At 35.8% G+C, this 20,426-nt stretch overlaps 1 protein-coding gene across 7 annotated transcripts in view; it reads left to right on the top strand.

The window, feature by feature from the left end:
- Positions 1–20,426, top strand: part of LOC100390425 (neutral ceramidase) — an 89,155-nt gene that overhangs the window by 57,554 nt on the left and 11,175 nt on the right. For all 7 annotated transcript variants that reach the window (XM_035268388.3, XM_035268385.3, XM_054243058.2 and 4 more), the window contains 10 exons: positions 615–740; positions 2,427–2,513; positions 4,295–4,399; positions 4,532–4,613; positions 9,085–9,200; positions 10,208–10,302; positions 12,421–12,460; positions 13,191–13,286; positions 17,238–17,333; positions 19,380–19,526. In XM_035268388.3, the coding sequence (XP_035124279.3) occupies positions 615–740; positions 2,427–2,513; positions 4,295–4,399; positions 4,532–4,613; positions 9,085–9,200; positions 10,208–10,302; positions 12,421–12,460; positions 13,191–13,286; positions 17,238–17,333; positions 19,380–19,526 (990 nt within the window). The remainder of the gene's footprint in view (positions 1–614; positions 741–2,426; positions 2,514–4,294; positions 4,400–4,531; positions 4,614–9,084; positions 9,201–10,207; positions 10,303–12,420; positions 12,461–13,190; positions 13,287–17,237; positions 17,334–19,379; positions 19,527–20,426) is intronic.

Here is a 20,426-nt window from a genome sequence, read left to right as displayed (position 1 = left end):
CTATACTACAAGAGTACAGTAACCAAAACAGCATGGTACTGCTACCAAAACAGATATATAGACCAATGGAACAGAACAGAGGACTCAGAAGTAATGCCACACATCTATAACCATCTGATCTTTGATGAATCTGACAAAAACAAGCAATGGGGAAAGGATTTCCTATATAGTAAATGGTTTTGGGAAAACTGGCCGGCCATATACTGAAAACCGAAGCTGGACTCCTTCCTTGCACCTTATACAAAAATTAACTCAAAGTGGATTCAAGAGTTAAATATAAGACCTAAAACCATAAAAACCCTAGAAGAAAACCCAGGCAATACCATTCAGGACATAGGCATGGGCAAAGGCTTCATGACTAAAACACCGAAAGCAATGGCAACTAAAGCGAAAATTGACAAATGGGATCTAATTAAACTAAAGAGCTTCTGCACAGCAAAAGACACTATCATCAGAGTGAAGAGGCAACCTACAGAATATTTTGTATCTTCTTTTTACTGTCTGCAAATGATTTTGAAGAGTTTACCAGAGTGGATTTAATGTTTGCATTTATAATGGCAGCCATTTTAGGAAATAGTGAAGAATTAAAGGCAACTTGGTATTTCTTTTGGCAGGGACCATTTGTAGCAGCCTTTGCTTCATCAAACCTAGGAGATGTATCCCCCAACATTCTCGGTCCACATTGCATCAACACGGGAGAGTCCTGTGATAACCCCAATAGTACTTGTCCCATTGGTGGGGTAAGTAATTATGGCACATGAAAGGTTTGTTTTTGCATCTTATATACATTTTATATTTGAATATTTATCATTAATTTACAAATATGTTCTCTTATACTATACACTGGCCTAGTTCCCTCTAGCACCTGCTCTTCTCAAAAGCACCTGTCCAAACCCACCAGATCTTAACTGAGTGAAGTTATATTTTTCCATTTGAGCAACTGTTAAAGTTTTGTAAATGATGAGACAATTCAGTAACTGTCAGAGATTAATTACCCTTTCCCACACTTGGACAATGTAAAACATTTTGCTTTGGTATTTCAAAAGTCACAAGTTTGTACTGAAAACTACCTGCCTGAGACATTTCTCATGGATTGTAAAGTCTATAGGGTTTTTAATATAAGACCAAAATTCCTTTTCCTTTTTTAAAAATTACAAGCACAAAATTGCTGTAAAAATTCAAATAATGTGGAAGCACAGAGAACAGTAACAAGTGCAAGTCACTGTTCACCTCCCTTTCCTCTACACTTTGCTCTTCCCGGAAGTTACTGTTCTCATACCTCTTCCTATGTATTTATTTATGCATTTATAAATAACATTTTATTAATTATTTATGGATTTTGAGTTTTGTATCCAGGACTTGAGTTTTCCATTTAATATTTCTTAGAAACCTTTTAATGGCTGTATCCAGATTTGTGTGATATGTTTTAAAGACAGCAAGTAAAGCTATATCACCATTGATTTAACTCCCACAATGTTTATTTAGCTTTGTTTTCAACTTTGATGTGAGCAGTAGAAGCTAGTTTGGAGTTCTTATTCTTTGTGTTTTTAGAACATTTTACTTGTTATAATGCTTTTTTGTGCACTATTTCTGGGATATTTATTCTATCCCAGTCAGCTCTATCCAATGGGGTTAATATCAGTATTAATAAAGATATTTTTTCTTATTGACTTTTTAGAGCTCCTAATATATTAAAGTCTTAGTTTTCTCAAAATGATACTAACTTTTTTCCCCGTTTATCAGTTGCCTTTGTATCTTATATATGTTTTTTTCCCTTATGCACATTTAAGATATTTAAGCTGTCCAGTTTAACTAAACTTGTTCTAGATAACTTTTAGGAGGGTCTGCTCACACCCTCTGACTACAAAATACATCCATTCATATTTCTTTTAGTACTTTTTTGATTCTACTTATAATATTTAGGTGCTTAATCAATCTTAAATTTTTCTGACATAAGAAGTAGGAAATAGGGCCAGTTTTGTTTATTGATGTGTTTTTTCCCCAGAAGTTCAGTGAGTTGTTCCAATATAATTTAACTGAGTTTCAATTTAAGGTAATCATGAGTAAGAATCAGAGGCAAGAACAAGCAAGTAGAAAGATGTGCAGTCAATGGAAAGATCAGGCTTCAAGTCTTAGCTCAGATATTAGATACTTGGATAATCACCAACACATCCTTTTACCTATATGAGCCTCAATTTTCTTATTTGTAAGAGAAAGGCTCCAAAATAGATAATTTCTAAAGATATTCACTGTTGTAGTTTCATGTATAATTTTGTTTTTATAGTCTGTACTTTGAGAGACTACCTGAAAAGAAATGCTAGAATGTGGTTTAAAAAATCTGTTTGCTTAGATTCAGTTATAATTCCTCATTCCTTAAAGTAATTGCTAACTTAACCAAGAATGCATCCTATCTTATTTTGTCCTAGCCTAGCATGTGCATCGCTAAGGGACCTGGACAGGATATGCTCGACAGCACACAAATTATTGGACGGACAATGTATCAGAGAGCAAAGGTAAGCCATGGGCCTCGCTCCTTTCATCTTCATTTAAAATTGTCCTTTAAAATCCATTGACATGGTTCATTAGGAAGTTGAATATTGTAAGGAAAATAGAAAATGCTCAGGCTGTAGTGGGGCAGTCTGGAAGAGGTCGGCTTGGGAAGTGGCCTTTGCAATCCACACAGGAACCTGTCTGACTGCTCAGGTCTGACTTCTTATAGGAAGTACATTAAAAACCAAGTAATCAGGAAAACATTCTATTTTAGAATGTTTAGAAAGCCAGAGTGCTTGATTCACACAGCAGGAAGATAGACTATAAGATTTTCAATTATTATGGCGTCAGATATAACCAGATTGATTCAAATTCTCAGAAGTCTCTAAGGCCTTTGCTTGCCAAAAGTCACCTGGCTGTCTCAATTTTTCATTTGGTGACAAGTTAGAGTTGAGCCATAGAACTCCAGTTCTTGCAATTTGGATTTAAATCAGTTCCCAGTGTTCTTCAATATGCAAAGATTATCCATTTATTCTTTTCTTTTTAAAAACTTTTTGATGAAGAGAGAATCTGGTCTCTGGTGAGATTACTGTGAATTGCTCTGACCTCCTCCCCCTATTAAATTTTAATTCCATTTTGTTTCAGCTTCTATGGAGACAGATTTCTGGGCAAAAAGACAAAAGAAAAGACCTCAAACTGAGATGTCCTTTATTTAGTTAAATCTCTTCCTTTTCATAGCTTATTCATACCTTTGCTGCACGTGTGTGTGTCTGTGTGTTTAAGTAGTTTTTTCTGTGAGTTCTAAAATGTTTCAAGAGTAACTAAGGAAGGACAAATGCACCTTTAAAAAATAATCAGACACAAAATTGGTAGCAACAGCCATCCTAATTGCTGCAGTTTCTTTTTAATTACTGTGGTATTATCAGTGGATTATTCTAAATTCACAGATTCTATTTAGGGTGTGCACACGTGACACACTTAAGTGTCAGAAATTTTGCTCCCATTCTGAGCTGGAGAGCCATAGAGATTTGTCCCACATTCTGCATTCTCTTCTCAGCAAGGCACAGCTTCCCTCTTAATTAGGAGAGGCAAGCTGCAGCTGGTCTTACTCATGACTTATGAGAGCTCACATGTGGCTGTTGAAACTGGAGTGGGGACAGAGTGGAAATGAGCTAAGTGTCAGGCAAGAGGACGTTTGATGAAACAGGATTTGCCTATGTTGTATAATACGAATTAATAAAAACAAAGAATTTTTAAAACATGTTTTGACTCACGTTTCCCATAAGATTGAAAAGCATCAATTGACCATATTAAAACACGAAAGCACTGAACAGTGGATTGTGGGTGGGCGAGCTGCTGCAGATGAAGCAGAGCTTGAATTTCTCCAAGCCACCCTTGGCCCCAGTCCTGCTGCAGGACTCAAGTATTCTGAGAACACCCAAGGATATACTCTCACTCTAACAAAGAAAATAATTTGGTCCACTTATTCTTAATCTTAAATTTTCTTGGTGGTCTTTCCAGTGAGATTGGGGCTTTTTGTGCCACAGCTTGTAGCACTATTATTTCATTTTTGTGGAAAGTAGACACGGGTCAACAGCCTCGGAGACTTCAAACTTTTGGGAAACTTCTGGGTTTGTACCAAAACCCATGTGGTTGGTAGAACCCAATTCTAAGCAACCAGCAAAACAAAAGCTTTTCTGAGAGGTGCATTTCCAAACTGCATGAAATTGGTACTTCCTGAGTACAATTGGAGATACTCACTTTAGCCTTTTTTCTTGGAATAGTAAGCCTGTGTGTTTTCTAGGAACTATATGCCTCTGCTTCCCAGGAGGTAACGGGACCACTGGCTTCAGCACACCAGTGGGTGAATATGACAGATGTGATCGTCTGGCTCAATTCCACACACGCAGTAAGTGCTGCTGAGACACACTGGTTATGCCCCAAGGGTGAAGTTTCGGGTTTATCTCATTATTTACTTTCAGCTTAAGTTTTGTTTCTTAATCTGTTTCCTTTTTGTTTTGTTTTAAAACCTTTCTTTTAGGCAAAAACATGTAAACCAGCATTGGGCTATGGTTTTGCGGCTGGCACCATTGATGGAGTTGGAAGCCTCAATTTTACACAGGGTAAGGGTATGGTTTCAGCTTCTGACACTTCTGGGTTCTGTTCTCTGATCAGATTTCACTGTAGCCAATACCTTTATTATTTTTATTTTTAAACTCAGGGTCTGCTGGTTTTCCAGGCTTGCACATGACCATGCACCCCACAGATCTAAGCAACCACTAATATTTCTGTCCCTGTATTTTACTATTCTGAACATTTCATACAAAAGGAATCATGTAATATGTGGCATTTTTTGTTGGCTTCTTTCACTTAGCACCATGCTTTAAAGGTTCATTGATGTTGTAACATGTATTATTCCTTTTGTTTGAGATGGAATTTTGCTCTTGTCACCCAGGCTGGAGTGCAGTGGTGCAATCTCAGCTCAGTGCAACCTCTGTCTCCCAGGTTCAAGCGATTCTCCTGCTTCAGCCTCCCAAGTAACTGGGACTACAAGCACCTGCCACCACGCCTGGCTAATTTTTGTATTTTTAGTAGAGACGGTGTTTCACCATGTTGGCTAGGCTGATCTGCAACTCCTGACCTCAAGTGATCCACTTGCCTTGGCCTTCCAGAGTCGTGGGATTAGAGGTGTGAATCACTATGCCCAGCCTCATTCTTTTTTATAATTGAATAATATTCCATTATATCAACATATCAGATTTGTTTATACATTCCTCACTTGATGGACATTTGGATTGTCCCATGTTTTGGTTATTATTAATCTAGAAATATTCCATAAATATTTATGTGATTTTTATGTGGGTGTGTGTTTTCATCTTTCCTCTTGGGTATATGTCTAGGAATGGAATTGCTGGATTATATGATAACTGTACATTTAATCATCTGAGAAACTGCCAGACTATTTCTGAAATGGCTGTACCATTTTACATTTCTACAGGTAGTGTATAGGGTTCTGATTTTTTATGTCTTTGCCAATACTTGTTATTATCTGACTTACTGAATCTAGCCACCCTAGAGGGTGTGGAGGGATATCTCTCTCATTGTGGCTTTGATTTGTGTTTCCCTAATGATTATGTCAAACATCTTTTCATGTGCTTATTAACCACATGTATATCTTCCTGAGAGAAATGTCATTTATGTAGTTTTCTCTTTTTAAAATTTGGGTTTTCTTTTTATTATTGAGTTATAAGTGGATTTTGTGTTTTCTGTATACAGTCCCTTATCAGATGTATGATATGAAAATATTTTTTTCCATTTTGTAGGTTGTTTTTTCACTTTATTGATTGTGTACTTTGAAACACAAACATTCTTAATTTTTAATAAGTCTAAGTTTTGTTACTTATGGCTTAGTGTCATATGTAGGAATCTTTTTCCAAATTCAATGTCGTGAAGATTTACCCCTCTTTTCTTATAAGATTTTTATGGTTTTAGCTCTACATTTAAGTCTTGAATCGATTTTAATTTAAATTTTTTGTATCATGGAGGTCATGGCCTGCCTTTGTTATTTTGCGTATGGCTGTTTAGTTATCTCAGTGCCACTTATTGGAAAGATTATTATTTACCCATTCTATAATCTTGGCACACAGTTAAAAATAGGTTGACATGCAGCTTTATTTCTGGATTATCAATTCAATTCCATTGATTTACATGTCTAGCCTTGTGCCAGTAGAACCCTCTCTTGGTTACTGTTTCCTTTGAGATCAGAAAGAATGAGTCATTCTACCTTGACCTCCTCTTCAAAGATTGTTTTGACTTCTGAGTTTTTTTGCAGTTCCATAGGAATTTAAGAATCAGCTTGTAAATTTTTACAAAGAAGTCAGTTGGGATTCTGGTGGGAATGCCATTGAATTTACAGATTAATTTGGGGGAGTATTACCATCTTAGCAATATTATGTAATCTGATCCATGTACATAGATGTTTTGGCATTCATTTAGATCTTTAATTGTTTTCAACAATGTTTTATAATTTTAAGAGTATAAATTTTGTACTTTTTATTGTTTATTTCTTAGTATTTTACTCTTTTCTATGCTTTTGTAAATGGAATGTTTTTCTCAATTTCATGTTTAGATTGTTCATAGAAAATGTATAGAAATACAACTATTTTATATATTGACCTTGTATCCTACAACCTTGCTGAACTCATTTATTAGTTCTAATATTTTAGAATCAGCTTATACATTTTAAGATCATGTCATCTTAAAATAGAAATATTAATAGTTTTAATTTCTCTTTTCCAGCCTGAATGCCTTTTATTTCTTTTTCTTGCCTAATTGCCATGGCTAGAACCTTCAGAACAATGTTGAATAGAAGTGGAAAGAGTATACGTTATGTGGTGTTCCTAATACTATGGAAAAAGCATTCAGTCATTTATCATTAAGTATAACATTAGCTCTGGGTTTTTAATCCTTTATCAGGCTGAGGAAATTTACTTCTGTTCCTAGTTTGTTGAGTATTATTATGATAAAATGGTGTTAGAGTTTTGTCAAATGTTTCTCTCTGTATCTACTCAGATTATAATGTAATTTAAAAAATTATATTAATATGTTACAGTGCATTGATCAGTTTTTGAATGTTTACCCAACTTTGTATTCCTGGAATAAATCCCAGTTGGTCATATTCTTTAACAATTCGTTTTCTATGTTACTGTATTCAGTTTGCTAGTATTTTATTGTAGATTTTTGTGTCATATTTATAAGAGACAATGTTCTATAGCTTTCTTTTTTGTGATATCTTTGTCTGGTTTTGTATCAGGATAACATTGGCCTCATAGAATGATTTAGGAAATATTCCCTTTTCTATTATTTTGGAAAAGTTAGTACTAATTCTTTGGTAGAATTCAGCAGTAAAACAATCTGAGCTCTGTTATTTGTTTTAGGTAGTTAAAAATGTGCTATGAATTCAATCTCTTTATTGTTTTTTTTAGATTGCCTGTATCTTCTTAAGTCAGTTTTGGTAGTTTGTCTTTCTAGAAATTTTCCCATTTAATCTAAGTTATCTAATTTATTGGCATCAGCTCCTCATAGTATTCCTTTGTAATTGTTTTTATTACTTTAAAGTCAGTAGTAATGTTCCTTCTAATCTGTGAGTTTAATAATTTAAGTCTTCTGTCTTTTTTTTTTTTTTTTTTTTTTTTTTTGGTCAACCTAGCTAAAGCTTTGCCAATTTTGTTGACCTTTTCAAAAAACCAGCTTTTGGTTTCATTGATTTTTCTGTTGTTATTCTACTCACTGTTTAATTGATTTTCTTTCAAATATTGATTATTTCCTTCTTTTTGCTTGATTTGGTTTAGTTTGATTTTCTTTTCTAATGTCTTAAGGTGGAAGTTGGGTTATTGGTTTGAGATCTTTCTTGTTTCTGAATATGGACGTTTATAGCTACAAATGTCTCACTGAGCACTGCTGTAAGTGTATACCATAAGTTTTGTTTTTGTTGTATTTTAATTTTCATTCACGATAAAGTATACCAGGTTTTCCTTTGATTTCTTCCTTGATTAGATTATTCGCTATTTCAGATCATATTGCTTAATTTTCACATATTTATGAGTTTCCTCAAGTTTTTCCTATTATTTATTTTTAATTTCATTTCACCGTGCTTGAAAACATATTTTATATTATTTCTACTTTTTAAAATTTATTGCGGTTTGTCTTTTGGCCAGCACATGCTCTATCCCAGATACTGTTCCATGTTCATTTGAGAAGAAGGTATATTCTGTTGTTTTTGGGTGGAGTAGTCTATAGATTGTCAGGTCTAGTTCAAGTTTTCTGTTTCCCTGTTGATCTTCTGCCTAGTTGTTTTATCCATGATTGAAAATGGGTTATTGAAATTTCACTATTGTTGTTGAAATGTATATTTCTCCTTTCATTTCTGTGAGTTTTCACTTTACGTATTTGGTGCTCTGTTATCAGCTACACAGACATTCATAATTAATTATTAAAATTTTCAAATAGAGTATAGATTCTCAATTCATAGGTTTCATAGTTACAAAACTCTTTTCCCCAGATTATACATTTGAGGTTTGTTTTTGTTTTGTACTGCTCATGGTGTGTGTGTGTGTGTGTGTGTGTGTGTGTGTGTGTATGTGTGTATAGATAACTAAATAGGTATTCAGGAGAAATTCTTTCAGGGACCATAAGCCAGACAACTGGTATTGTGAGTTGGAGGTGTCATTTTTAGTTTTCAAAACAGGAAAAAAAGTGATTTAGTTCACAAATCTGCAGTTAATTATGTCAAAGTGTTTTCATTTGCAACATGATGAGCAGAGGTAATAGGAACCAAACTTTAAGGGTATTGACAGAAATGTACTCTGTCATTCCCTTGACCACACTGAAGATTTAATTAAATAATGGCTCATATCTTAGGATGCACAGGACATTTTGCCTATTCTATTATTCCAACTGTTTGGAATCTTTGAGCAACAACCTTAACAAAATCCCTGAAACTCTTTAAAAGATTATTGTACAATATTTGTCCAAATAATTACTTTTTTCAGAAGGTTGGTTTAAGGAAGTATATTAATCATACATTTCTAATAGGGAAAACAGAAGGGGATCCATTTTGGGACACCATTCGGGACCAGATCCTGGGAAAACCATCTGAAGAAATTAAAGAATGTCATAAACCAAAGCCCATTCTTCTTCACACTGGAGAGGTAGTGTATTTTCATTATCGTAGTGAAATTAGCATATTGTCATTTTTAAATTTGTAAACTGTCAGATGATAAACAATGGGAGGTCTTATTTCAATATTCCCATATCAAGTTTTTCCATATTAAAAAATGGGTTCTGTAACTCTAGGAATAAGGGTTGTGATTATAAAGTATACTGATTTCCTTATTGCACTTATAAGTAATAAATACAACAATTAGGATAGTGGGAAAGGCAGAAGAAGATTAACATTTATTTTATTCAGAATTTATTTATGTTAGTTCCAAGAAGAGAGTCAGCACTCAATTTTCTGCAAAAGGAAACATTTCATGTCATCTAAAAAGAAACATGTTCATGTCTTAATTTTCTCACAGTTTAGGCAACATTAACTAAAGCAATTTTCTTTACACTCCTTTGAAACATATATTTTCACATTCTAAATGTTAAAAGATTATTTTGGTATTCACAAAAACATGGATTGTTGAGTTAGAAGCATTTAAAAATACATTTTGTTCCTAATATTCTATTAAAATTCTTGAAAGAAGAAAGAAAAAGAAGGAATAAAAGGACAGGCTATACTATTCTGAATATGGAAAAGGATAAATTCTCTTGGGAGAAATCTTGGAAAATAAGGCAAGACTTGGAAACTGCAAACTTAAAGTGTGATTAGGATAAAAAGAGAAATTATTAAGTTAAACTATTCCAAATGGAATTCCTTATTTATTGTATATAAGGATAGTCTCTAACAGTACTCTAGGAAAACCTTTGGTTATCTGTTACACATTGTGATGTCACAGTGACAGATCCACCAAAAACTTTATTGATTTGTGCAGGTTAATGGGGCTTTGGCATTTGAAATTTGTATGTTATGACTAGGACATAAGTGCCCCTATAGAATATTTAATACTGCATCATTAATTAGAAACTAGAGGAACTTCTGGGACCATTATCTGTCTGTTGACCATAGAGAGAGTATTATTTCTAACATAATTTTCTTGTTTTGTGTTCTCAGCTATCAAAACCTCATCCCTGGCATCCAGATATTGTTGATGTTCAGATTATTAACCTTGGGTCTTTGGCCATAACTGCCATCCCTGGGGAGTTTACGTAAGTTCTTCTTATTACTTAGTTTAAAATGTGATTGTTTGTATGTTTCTACTGAAACTGCTCCTTATCATAGGAAGACCATTCTGTACTGACCCCTTGGCATCCTACTGTACTATATTTGGTGGCAATGTTTGCTGGGGCCTCTGAAGAGTAACTATCATCTCTATGCTTATTATTGATGGCTAATCTGAAGCAGACATGAAAATTAAAAATAATACTTATCCCAAATTAAAATGATGCCATGAATTATTATGTCAGTAGAAAGATTTGAAATAATATTAAAATACAGGTACTTAAAACTATCAGATTATATATTAAAAACATGGAAGAATGTTTTAAACCTGCTTGATATGTAGTATTCCTACCTCAGTAACTGGCAATTTCATAGCTTTCCAGTAGGTCCTATCTCTTGGAGTCATCCTTGAATTCTCTCTTTTACTTTTTTTTCCTTCGATTTCTTTAGCAAATTTTGTACACTCCACCTAATACCTTCTGTAACTTCCCCACCTGGTCTAAGCTGTCACAATCGTTCACACAGATTATTGCAATAACCTGCTACCTGGTCTGCTTCATTCTGCCTTTACTCCCATGTAGTCTTTTCTCAACATAGCAGCTAGATTAAGCCCTTTAAAGTATAAATTAAATAATATCATGTCTTTGCTCAAAAATCCTCCGGTAGCTTCCTGTTTCATTCCAGGTAAATCTTCAAACTTGCAAGCGCCTACATGATCTGTTCTTCAGTACACTCTCCTATGTGATTTCTTGCCTCTCTCCCCTTTACTCCTCTCTGCTTCAGCCACATTGGCTTTATTACACGTCCCAGACTCATCAAAGATGCTTTTGTCTCAGGGCCTTTAAACTTATGGTTTCTTCATTCTGGAACACTTTTCCTCCAGTTATTCTCATGACTAAATCTTTTATCTCTTTAGTTCTTTGCTCAAATGTCTAACAGGAATGCCAGTCCTGCTTTCACTATATAATCTTCACCTACCACCACCACCATCAACACCACCATCATCATCACCACCACCACTACCAACGACCACATCAGCACCAGCACCACCATCACCACCACCACCACTACCAACAACCACATCAGCACCAGCACCACCATCACCACCACCACCACTGCCAACAACCACATCAGCACCAGTACCACCAGCACCACCACCAACAACCACATCAGCACCAGCGCCACCATCACCACCACCACCACTACCAACAACCACATCAGCATCAGCACCACCAGCACCACCACCACCAACAACCACATCAGCACCAGCGCCATCACCACCACCACCACTACCAACAACCACATCAGCACCAGCACCACCATCACCACCACCACCACTACCAACAACCACATCAGCACCAGCACCACCATCACCACCACCAACAACAACCACATCAGCACCAGCACCACCATCACCACCACCACCACTACCAACAACCACATCAGCACCAGCACCACCATCACCACCACCATCACTACCAACAACCACATCAGCACCAGCGCCACCATCACCACCACCACCAACAACAATCACTTCAGCACCAGCACCACCATCACTCCCTTTCCTTTTTACCCTGCTTTGTTATTCTCTATAGCTTTTCTCATCATCTGTTTTTATTTGCTTATTAACCCTCTCCTCTCCCTAGAATGTAAGCTCCATACTGTTGAATTCTTCACACCTAGAAATAGTAGTAGATGCTCAATGGTTTATTGAAGGATTAAATGAATAAATGAAATGGTAAATTCTTTGTAGAAAGGGACAGTAATGTATTTTCTACCTGCTTCAACTTTAATAAACATAGAATACAACTGATTATTTTGTTGATTCAAGAATGGAAAATAATTATGCTCTTTGCCAGTGATAATTACTGATTCTGTTTCTTTCTTTTGGTCAAGCTGACTACTTTCAGCTTAGGATTTATTTTGAAGCTAGAACAGGAAGGAAAAAAGGTCAAGTTTAGCTTTTCATAGTCATTGAGTTCCTACATATTTTACTATTGTGTGATGAGCCAGGGTAATTTTTTGGCTTTCACTGCAAGTGTTTCCATATACTTTGCACACATTCTGAGTAGGAAAACTTTTACATCACTGTTTTCTTGATTCAGGACCATGTCTGGACGAAGACTTCGGGAGGCAGTTCAAGCAGTAAGTTAAAAATAAAATAACCTATCTTCATGTTCATATTTGGTGAACAGGAAAGTATACCCTATCCCTATGATCTGATACCTTTTAACTTAATCTCTTCTAAGATGACTAGAATTCCACATTTCTTGAAATTAATAGCCAAGGTGAATATGAAATGTTGGCGGTATAGGAACCAGACTTAAAAACATAAGGGGAATAACATTAGGTTAAAAGTATTTTATTGGTGTTTATGTATTAATGATTTAAAATTTGATAATGGTTTTATAAATGAAATACTAAATAACCTCTAAGTATGTCATATCTTAAGTTCCTGTGAATAGCCTAAATGAAATGTATCACATTTGGGGAACTTTGTATTTTATCTGTGCTGTATTTTTGATTTTTTAAAATATTCAGGCAGTATGGTAAATGGTTCTAAAACGACATAACATAAATGTCCTGTTACTTAGACTGGAAATTACTATTCTGGTTAGCTAATAGCCACCCATTAATAAGTTGATTTTTTAAATCCCTATTTTAGTAGTAAGGAGTTTCTACATTGGCAACTGTGATCTTTAAGATGTTTATAGATCCATTGACTTGTCCAACTATAGTACAGAGTTAGAAAAATTTGTTAAGAAAAATATCTTACACTAATAAGGTAATCAATGCTTGTATGTTAAGAATAATATAATGATAATATACTTAAAGATGAAGAGTAATTTTACTGGGTTTTACTTTTCTCTCCTAGGAATTTGCATCTCATGGGATGCAGAATATGACTGTTGTTATTTCAGGTCTATGCAATGTCTATACACATTACATTGCCACTTATGAAGAATACCAGGTAAAGCAAAAAGTTCTTATCATTTAAATGAATTATACCCTGGTCAAGACTATTGTGTCAAATGCAGACTTGCTTTGTAAACTTTCGCAGTCGTGTTTCTGAGAGATGATTTTATTTTAGGTATAGCAGATAAGAGAATGATAAGCCAGAGATTGTATTTAAGAGTTTTAAATACATCGTTTTAAGTTCAGGTCAGAATTCTAGTTTTACTGACTTACACTTTCCCTGAAATTAATTATTTTGTCAGGGACACTGAGAATAAGCCTGGGTTGTGGCATATAATATTCCTAACCCTATTCATAATGCATTTGATACCTTTAGCCTCTGTAGAACCTGAGAAAACTCCTACTAGTAGTTTTTATTGAATGCACTAGTTAAGCACTTTGCAAATGTAATATAAAGTAATCCTCACAGCATATCCAGAAATAGGGTATTATTATATTGATGATAAATATTAAGAAACAGAGTCCCAGAGAGTTTCAGGGAGGCTGGTAGCTGGTAATATTTCCTTGTTTATAAATAGTCCAGAAAGCAGCCCAAGTACTTTTTAAGTAAAACATGAATGCAGTCCAGAGTCTCATAATTAATACTTTCTGTTAATAATATATCTGCTAGTGTATCATGGCAGTGCATACAGAGGCATGCAGTCTAACCTCTGGTAAATATTCAGTGATACTAAGAGTAAACTCTGCCCTGCTACTCTCTGTTAGCTTTCTTGAAGGTCCTTGCCTTCTAGGAAATCCCATTGAAAAAGGGCTCTTAATGATGGTAAACATTGAGAGGAATAATTAAATCTTTCCTTCACTACCTCTAACTATTATTTAGTGTTTCTGTCAATTATAAATATAGGAAACAAACAAATTATTTTAGCAGTACCTCTGTCACCAATAGGAACCAGAGATATTTTCATATCACATATAGTTATTGCAGACCTAGAAACGTCTCTTACTCTTATTGCAATTTTATGATCACAGTAGTTATTAGATCCACAGATGTATCTTATTATTCAATAGTATAATAACAAAGCACATACATTGCTGTATCACAACATTGGTTTGTTACTGTCTGGTAAGTGTATTTCAACCTAACTGGTTTCCTTTGGCAATTCCATGTATTTTATTTTACACATTTAGAAATATTCTGAGGGAGGTCCTTAGGTCTCAACACGCTGGCAAAGGAGTCCATGTCACAAGCAAGGTTAGGAACCCCTATTAATTTGTCTCCTGATCCAGGTAAGATGGGAGAGTTCCCTGAACCCTCTTGCAGTATGTGTGACAGGGGTGTGGCTCATCTGTTTGGCTGCTGTGCAAACCCCTTATGGGAGGGGGAACATGCAGACAGGGAGGTACAGGAGCCTGGGCGAGTGCTTTTGGGTGCTGGCTGGAGCAAACTCCATGTGAGCCCTGTAGGGGGTCTGGGTGACTGCTACTCCTGAAGCCCAAGTGGGCATGTTTTACAGTGTGCTTTCTTTAGCATTCCTGTCTGCAGATGGCTTAAGTGTTAAATAGCTGAGTGCCCTCTTGGTACCCAGGTCCTTGTCCAGTGTCCAGGAAGAATGATGTTGCACATGGACATGAAGGATAGATACAGGGTTTTATGGAGTAGTAGAGGTAGCTCTCAGTTGAATGAATGGGGAGCTGGAAAGAGGATGAAGTGGCAAGATGATCTTCCCCTGGAATTTGGCTGTCCTGTGGCCAATCTCCTTTCTGACCATCCCCAGCCAAACTCCTCTCAGCATTTAGATGCTCCTTCTCTTCTCTTTGCTGTGCCTTTCTGCCATTCTTCCATTTTTGTTCATCTCCTTGTATGCTCATGGAGCTGGGGCTTTGGGGATTTTATAGGTAGCGGATGGGGGGCATAGTGAACTAAAAAGTAAAACAGGAATGTTTGGGTGTGAAAACAGAAATGCCTGTTCTCATTTAGGGCGGCAGGTTTCCAGGCTTAAGTGTGGGGCCTTTGCCAGGGAACCGCCCTCTTCTATCCAGTATTTCCCTGTCTCCTGTCTATATCATAGGGATATACTCTTGCAAGAAATACTGCTATTACTTCACTTATTCAACAGATATGTATTGTGACAGATACTGTGCTAGCAACTTTCTGGGGCATAATGATGAAAGGAATCTGTCCTTTCCCTCAAGATTACTAGAAGTCAAGAGTCTGGTATAAAGACAGAAAGGAGAACAGATGGTTACATTTTCATGAAAGTCATGCACAAGGTGATATAAAAATAAAGAGAAAGATCACCAGCCCAGACTGGATATTTGAGGACTTGGACTGTTCAGGAAAACATACCAACTGTATGAGCTCTTGAGAACAAGTGAGGGTTAGGCAAATAAAAAGTAAGAATGTGGCCAGGTCTGGTGGCTCATGTCTGTAATCCCAGCACTTTGGGAGGCTGAGGTGGGCATATCATGAGGTCAAGAGTTTGAGAACAGCAGGGCCAACATGGTAAAACCCCATCTCTACTAATAGTACAAAAATTAGCCAGGCTACCTGTCATCTCAGCTACTCAGGAGGCTGAGGGAAGAGAATTCTTTGAACCCAGGAGGTAGAGGTTGCAGTGAGCCAAGATCATGCCATTGCACTCCAGCCTGGGTGACAAGAGCAAGAATCCGTCTCAAAAAAAAACAAAAACAAAAACAAAAACGTAAAGAATGTATCCCATTTAGAAGAAACTATACATGCAAAGGTCCAGAGGACAGGCATATTGATGGACCATAATTAGTTCAGTAGCATGGAGTAAGCATGGGGAAGGTGATGGTAATGAGATGGGGGCCAGAGTGGGAGACAGATTAGCTGATGGATAGTTTTATATGCTGTGTTACGGAGCTTTCATTCAGTAAGGAAGGCTTTGGGGGAACTCCAGTAGGATTCTAAGCAAGAGAGTGTTTTGATAAAATTTTGTGATTTATAAAGGTCAATAGGATGGCAGTATAGAAAATTAATTGTAAGAGCTTGTGTATAGACAGAGGACTGATTAAGAAGCTGTAGTGTAGTTAAGATCTGGTCAAGGCATGGACATGTATGCTTGAGGGTGAAGGTTACGGGGAGCGAGAGGATCAAAAAACTACTTATCAGGTACTTTACTTATTACCTGGCTGACGAAATAATCTGTATAACCAACCCTCATGACACATGATTTACCTATATGACAAACCTACACATGTACCCCTGAACCTAATATTAAAGTTAAAAATAATGTGGGTGAGAGATGAAGACTTGAACTAAGGTAAAATCTACTTTTACCTTAGGAGAAAGTAAGACAGGAAAATGAAAGAATTCAGGAGATTTGAAGGAGGCAGAATTATCAGATTTGGAGACTTACAGAATACAGAATGAGGGAGAGAGGAGTCTAGGGTAACTGCTGGCTGGTCCTCATATGGGAGACTGGAAGGATGACATTCACTATGGAGGAAGCTCGTATGTCTGGAGTGGGGAGGCTGGTTTTACATTTGATGACATTGAGGTTTCTGTAGAAGAACCAAAGGCCTAGAGGTTAGGTAAAAGATGCATCGGTTCAGTTTTATGGCTCTGTGATGGATTAAATGTCCTTCTCCAGTTAGTACCTTCTAACTGTTTATTCAGAAGTTATTAAGACTCTTTTTATTTTGGTTTCTTCTGATATATGACCTTGGGGAAAACATTTATATTACAAGTACTTATTATAGACTAAAGTTCAGGAGCTAGCACCCTCTTTCATAGTAAATGGAGTGACAGTCTAAATGGCATAAGCAGAGAGAACACATTCCTTTTAACAAGTAACAAGGGAGTCACTTACTTTGGCCAGTAAATAGAAATGCCCTTCCTCTTTGGTCATATGTAATCTTGATGATTGTGCTAGTTTCAGATAATGGTGAGATGTCAAACATCACAATTACCTAAAACGCTAGACCTCTGTAAATGGATTTATATGTGCAGGACCATATACAACTCTCTCTGCCTTTCCCACAGGCTCAGAGATATGAGGCAGCATCTACAATTTATGGACCACACACGTTATCTGCTTACATTCAGCTCTTCAGAAACCTTGCTAAGGCCATTGCTACGGTAATCAAATATTGTTTGTGCATGTGTATGTGTGTGTGGGTCTGTATGTGTCTGTGTCTGGGTAAGGAGATGCAGAGAGAAGCAACAGAGAACCTTAGCTTGGAGTGTTCAATTTCTTTGACAATCTTTATATTTTACAAAATTTATAGCTTTGTGGTATCTCTAAGAAAATAAAAGAAATAAACTTTATTTCCAGATTTTGGATCTAATTAACATCCTTCCATGGTGGCAGCTCTTTCGTATATACCATCTCATTACTTTTACAGCCATCATGTGAAGTTAAGGAGATACCATTTCGCCCCAGTTTTCAGATGAGCACATAGGCTTGAAGATAAGTAATGAAGCTTTTACTACACCTGGGAGTTGAATCTGTGTTCTCTAATCCTTGCCACGTTCTCCCCACTTACTCCAAGAGTTGAGTAGGTCAGCATTCTAAGATTCCCACTTTCCACATCATAGCATCTCTGAAATTGAGATGCATTTTCCAGTCAGAGGATTCTTATTATTATAATTAGTAGCAATCTTTTACTTTCTTGGTGGTTCAGAAAATAATATGAGTTGTTAAATCAATGGAAGCTTAGATTTGATGTAATGAACACACTGTATCTACCTAAAATATATACCACCGAACAAGTTTACTTGATTTAAGGGAACTTCACTTGTGGAAATCTTCCCTTTGGATGCAGTTGTTTATGAAGCTGCAACTGATGTCAGAGGTTAGTCAACAAATAGGATAAAGAGCTTAAAATAATAAGCAGTTATATAATAATATGTAAGCCTCGATAAAAATGTGAAACAATATGGCAAAGAAAAAAAGCCCTTTTAAAGAAAGAGCTTGAATATATTAAAGGGAAACAAATGGCTGTCTTTGTAGGTTGCATCAGGAGAATGTTGACAGTTTCATTATGCCTATATTATTAGTTACTGATTGTATGTTTCAGTATTTTATATAATTCATTTGCACATATTTTAATTAATTGATATTTACTTTAGTTTTATCATAATTTTGCTCTCAGTTTTAGGTTACTTTTTTGAAGAACTGTTTTATTTATTTCTATTATAAAGGCCAAACCTACTTGTAGGAGATCAGATTATACAGAAAAGTATAAACCTATAACCCAGCTCTAGAGATAACTACTGTTTAACTGTCACTGCACTCATAGGTCTGTAGTTCTTCCTATGAAAATAGATTCTTTAAATTTTATAGTAATACTTAATGAAGAAAATGCAATTAATTTGGTGTAAATCTGTTTTACAGTCAAATTTCTGGTCAAGCACCTTAAAACTAGCTATGTGATCTTGAAAGAAGCCACTGAACATGTCCAAGCCTATTTTCTCATTTGCAAAATGGGATGGTAATACATAACCTATCTCATATGCTATTGTAAAGAATAAATCTATAAGAAAGAACGTTAAATAGTCATTGAAAGTAATGGCAAAATGGCAATTACTTTTGCACCAACCTAATATATATCAAGGAATATTTGATGGATATTTGTATTTTTATGACACTTAAAAATGGTAAATATTGTGGGCAATATAGATTAACCAGTCAAGATATAGGATAATCTTACATTTTAAATTAAAAATATATTTATTATATTCTTTTCTTACCACAGACAAGGATCTAGGAAAAAACTTGGTACTGCCTCTGGGTGAGACTGGCTCAATACTTAAAAAAAAAAAAATTACAGTGTCGTGTTATAAAAACCTTTTTGCATGTTAGGTGCCTGTACAAAGCCACACAATTCGAAAGTGTGCTTCCCAGCTTGCACTCTCGTCACTGTCCATATGTTGTCTAGGGGAATAAAAGAGTTGCCTATGACCAAAACTTTCTTCCAATGACAAGAGCTTAAATTATGAATTTCTAGGCCCATGTTTAGCAAGACTGCCTTCCTATTTTGCTGAAGGTTGTTAGCTCTTGGAGTGTGTATGTGTATGTGTGCATGTACTCTTCCATTAATGAAGGCATTTCTGGGCTGGTGGCCTGGGCAAAGGGTCTTTGGCTCTACATGTGCACTCCTTAACAAATGCTCTCTGTTCCAGGACACAGTAGCCGACCTGAGCAGAGGTCCAGAACCTCCATTTTTCAAGCAATTAATACTTCCATTAATTCCTAATATAGTGGATAGAGCACCAATAGGCAGAACTTTTGGGGATGTCCTACAGCCAGCAAAACCTAAATACAGAGTGGTAAGACTCATGTACAGACCTTGGAATCCTTTAGGGGCCTGTTTTTGGAGATGAGGGGAAGGATGTCACTTAGTGTTACCATTTGCCTCTAGTCATGCTGTAAAGCAGCTGTTAACAATGATAATTTTGATAATTGTCTTTATTTCTGCAAAAGTAATGAGAATGGGGAAATATTTATTTTATTGTGGGTAATTGTGTCAAATTGGAATTCCAAAATCCAAATTATTCCTTTCCTTAAATGAATGATCATAGAACTATTCACTGGAACTAAGAGTTGTTTCTTAAATCAAGGACAGGAAAAACATATAGAAATGAAGCAGAATTTGTACCATTGCTGTTTTATATCAATCTCGTACCTTGAAAGCTTGCTGAATCAGTTATTAGTTTCAATAATTTTTTGAGGGGTGATGAGTAAGAAGGGAGTCTGGATTCCTTAGGAATTTCTACATATAGCATCATGTCATCTGTGAATAAAAATAAAAGTATTCCTTTCTAGATTTCTTTTCTGAATGCATCTAATTATTTTTCCTTATTGGACTGGTTAGAACCTTCAGTAGAATGTTTTGCTTTTAAAAAATGTTACTTACTTTTCTAATTGGTAAATAAAAATTATATCTATTTATTGTATACAAGATGATGTTTTGAAATATGTACACATGTGGAATGGCTCAATTGAGCTAATTAACATGTGCATTACATCACATACCTATTATTTTTTTGTTGTGAGAACACTTGAGACTACTCTCTTAACAATTTTTAAAATACAATGCATTGTTGTTAACTGCAGTCATCAAGTTGTACCATAGACCTCTTGAACTTATTCCCTTTGTGTAACCGAAATTCTATATTCCTTGATCCCCAATCCCCTGATCTCTTAGCCCCTAGTGACCAAACTTCTGC

This window comes from Callithrix jacchus, chromosome 12, assembly GCF_049354715.1.
Source record: "Callithrix jacchus isolate 240 chromosome 12, calJac240_pri, whole genome shotgun sequence".
In the NCBI taxonomy this organism is placed as follows: Eukaryota; Metazoa; Chordata; class Mammalia; order Primates; family Cebidae; genus Callithrix; species Callithrix jacchus.
This window is presented reverse-complemented; position numbering and strand designations above follow the sequence as displayed.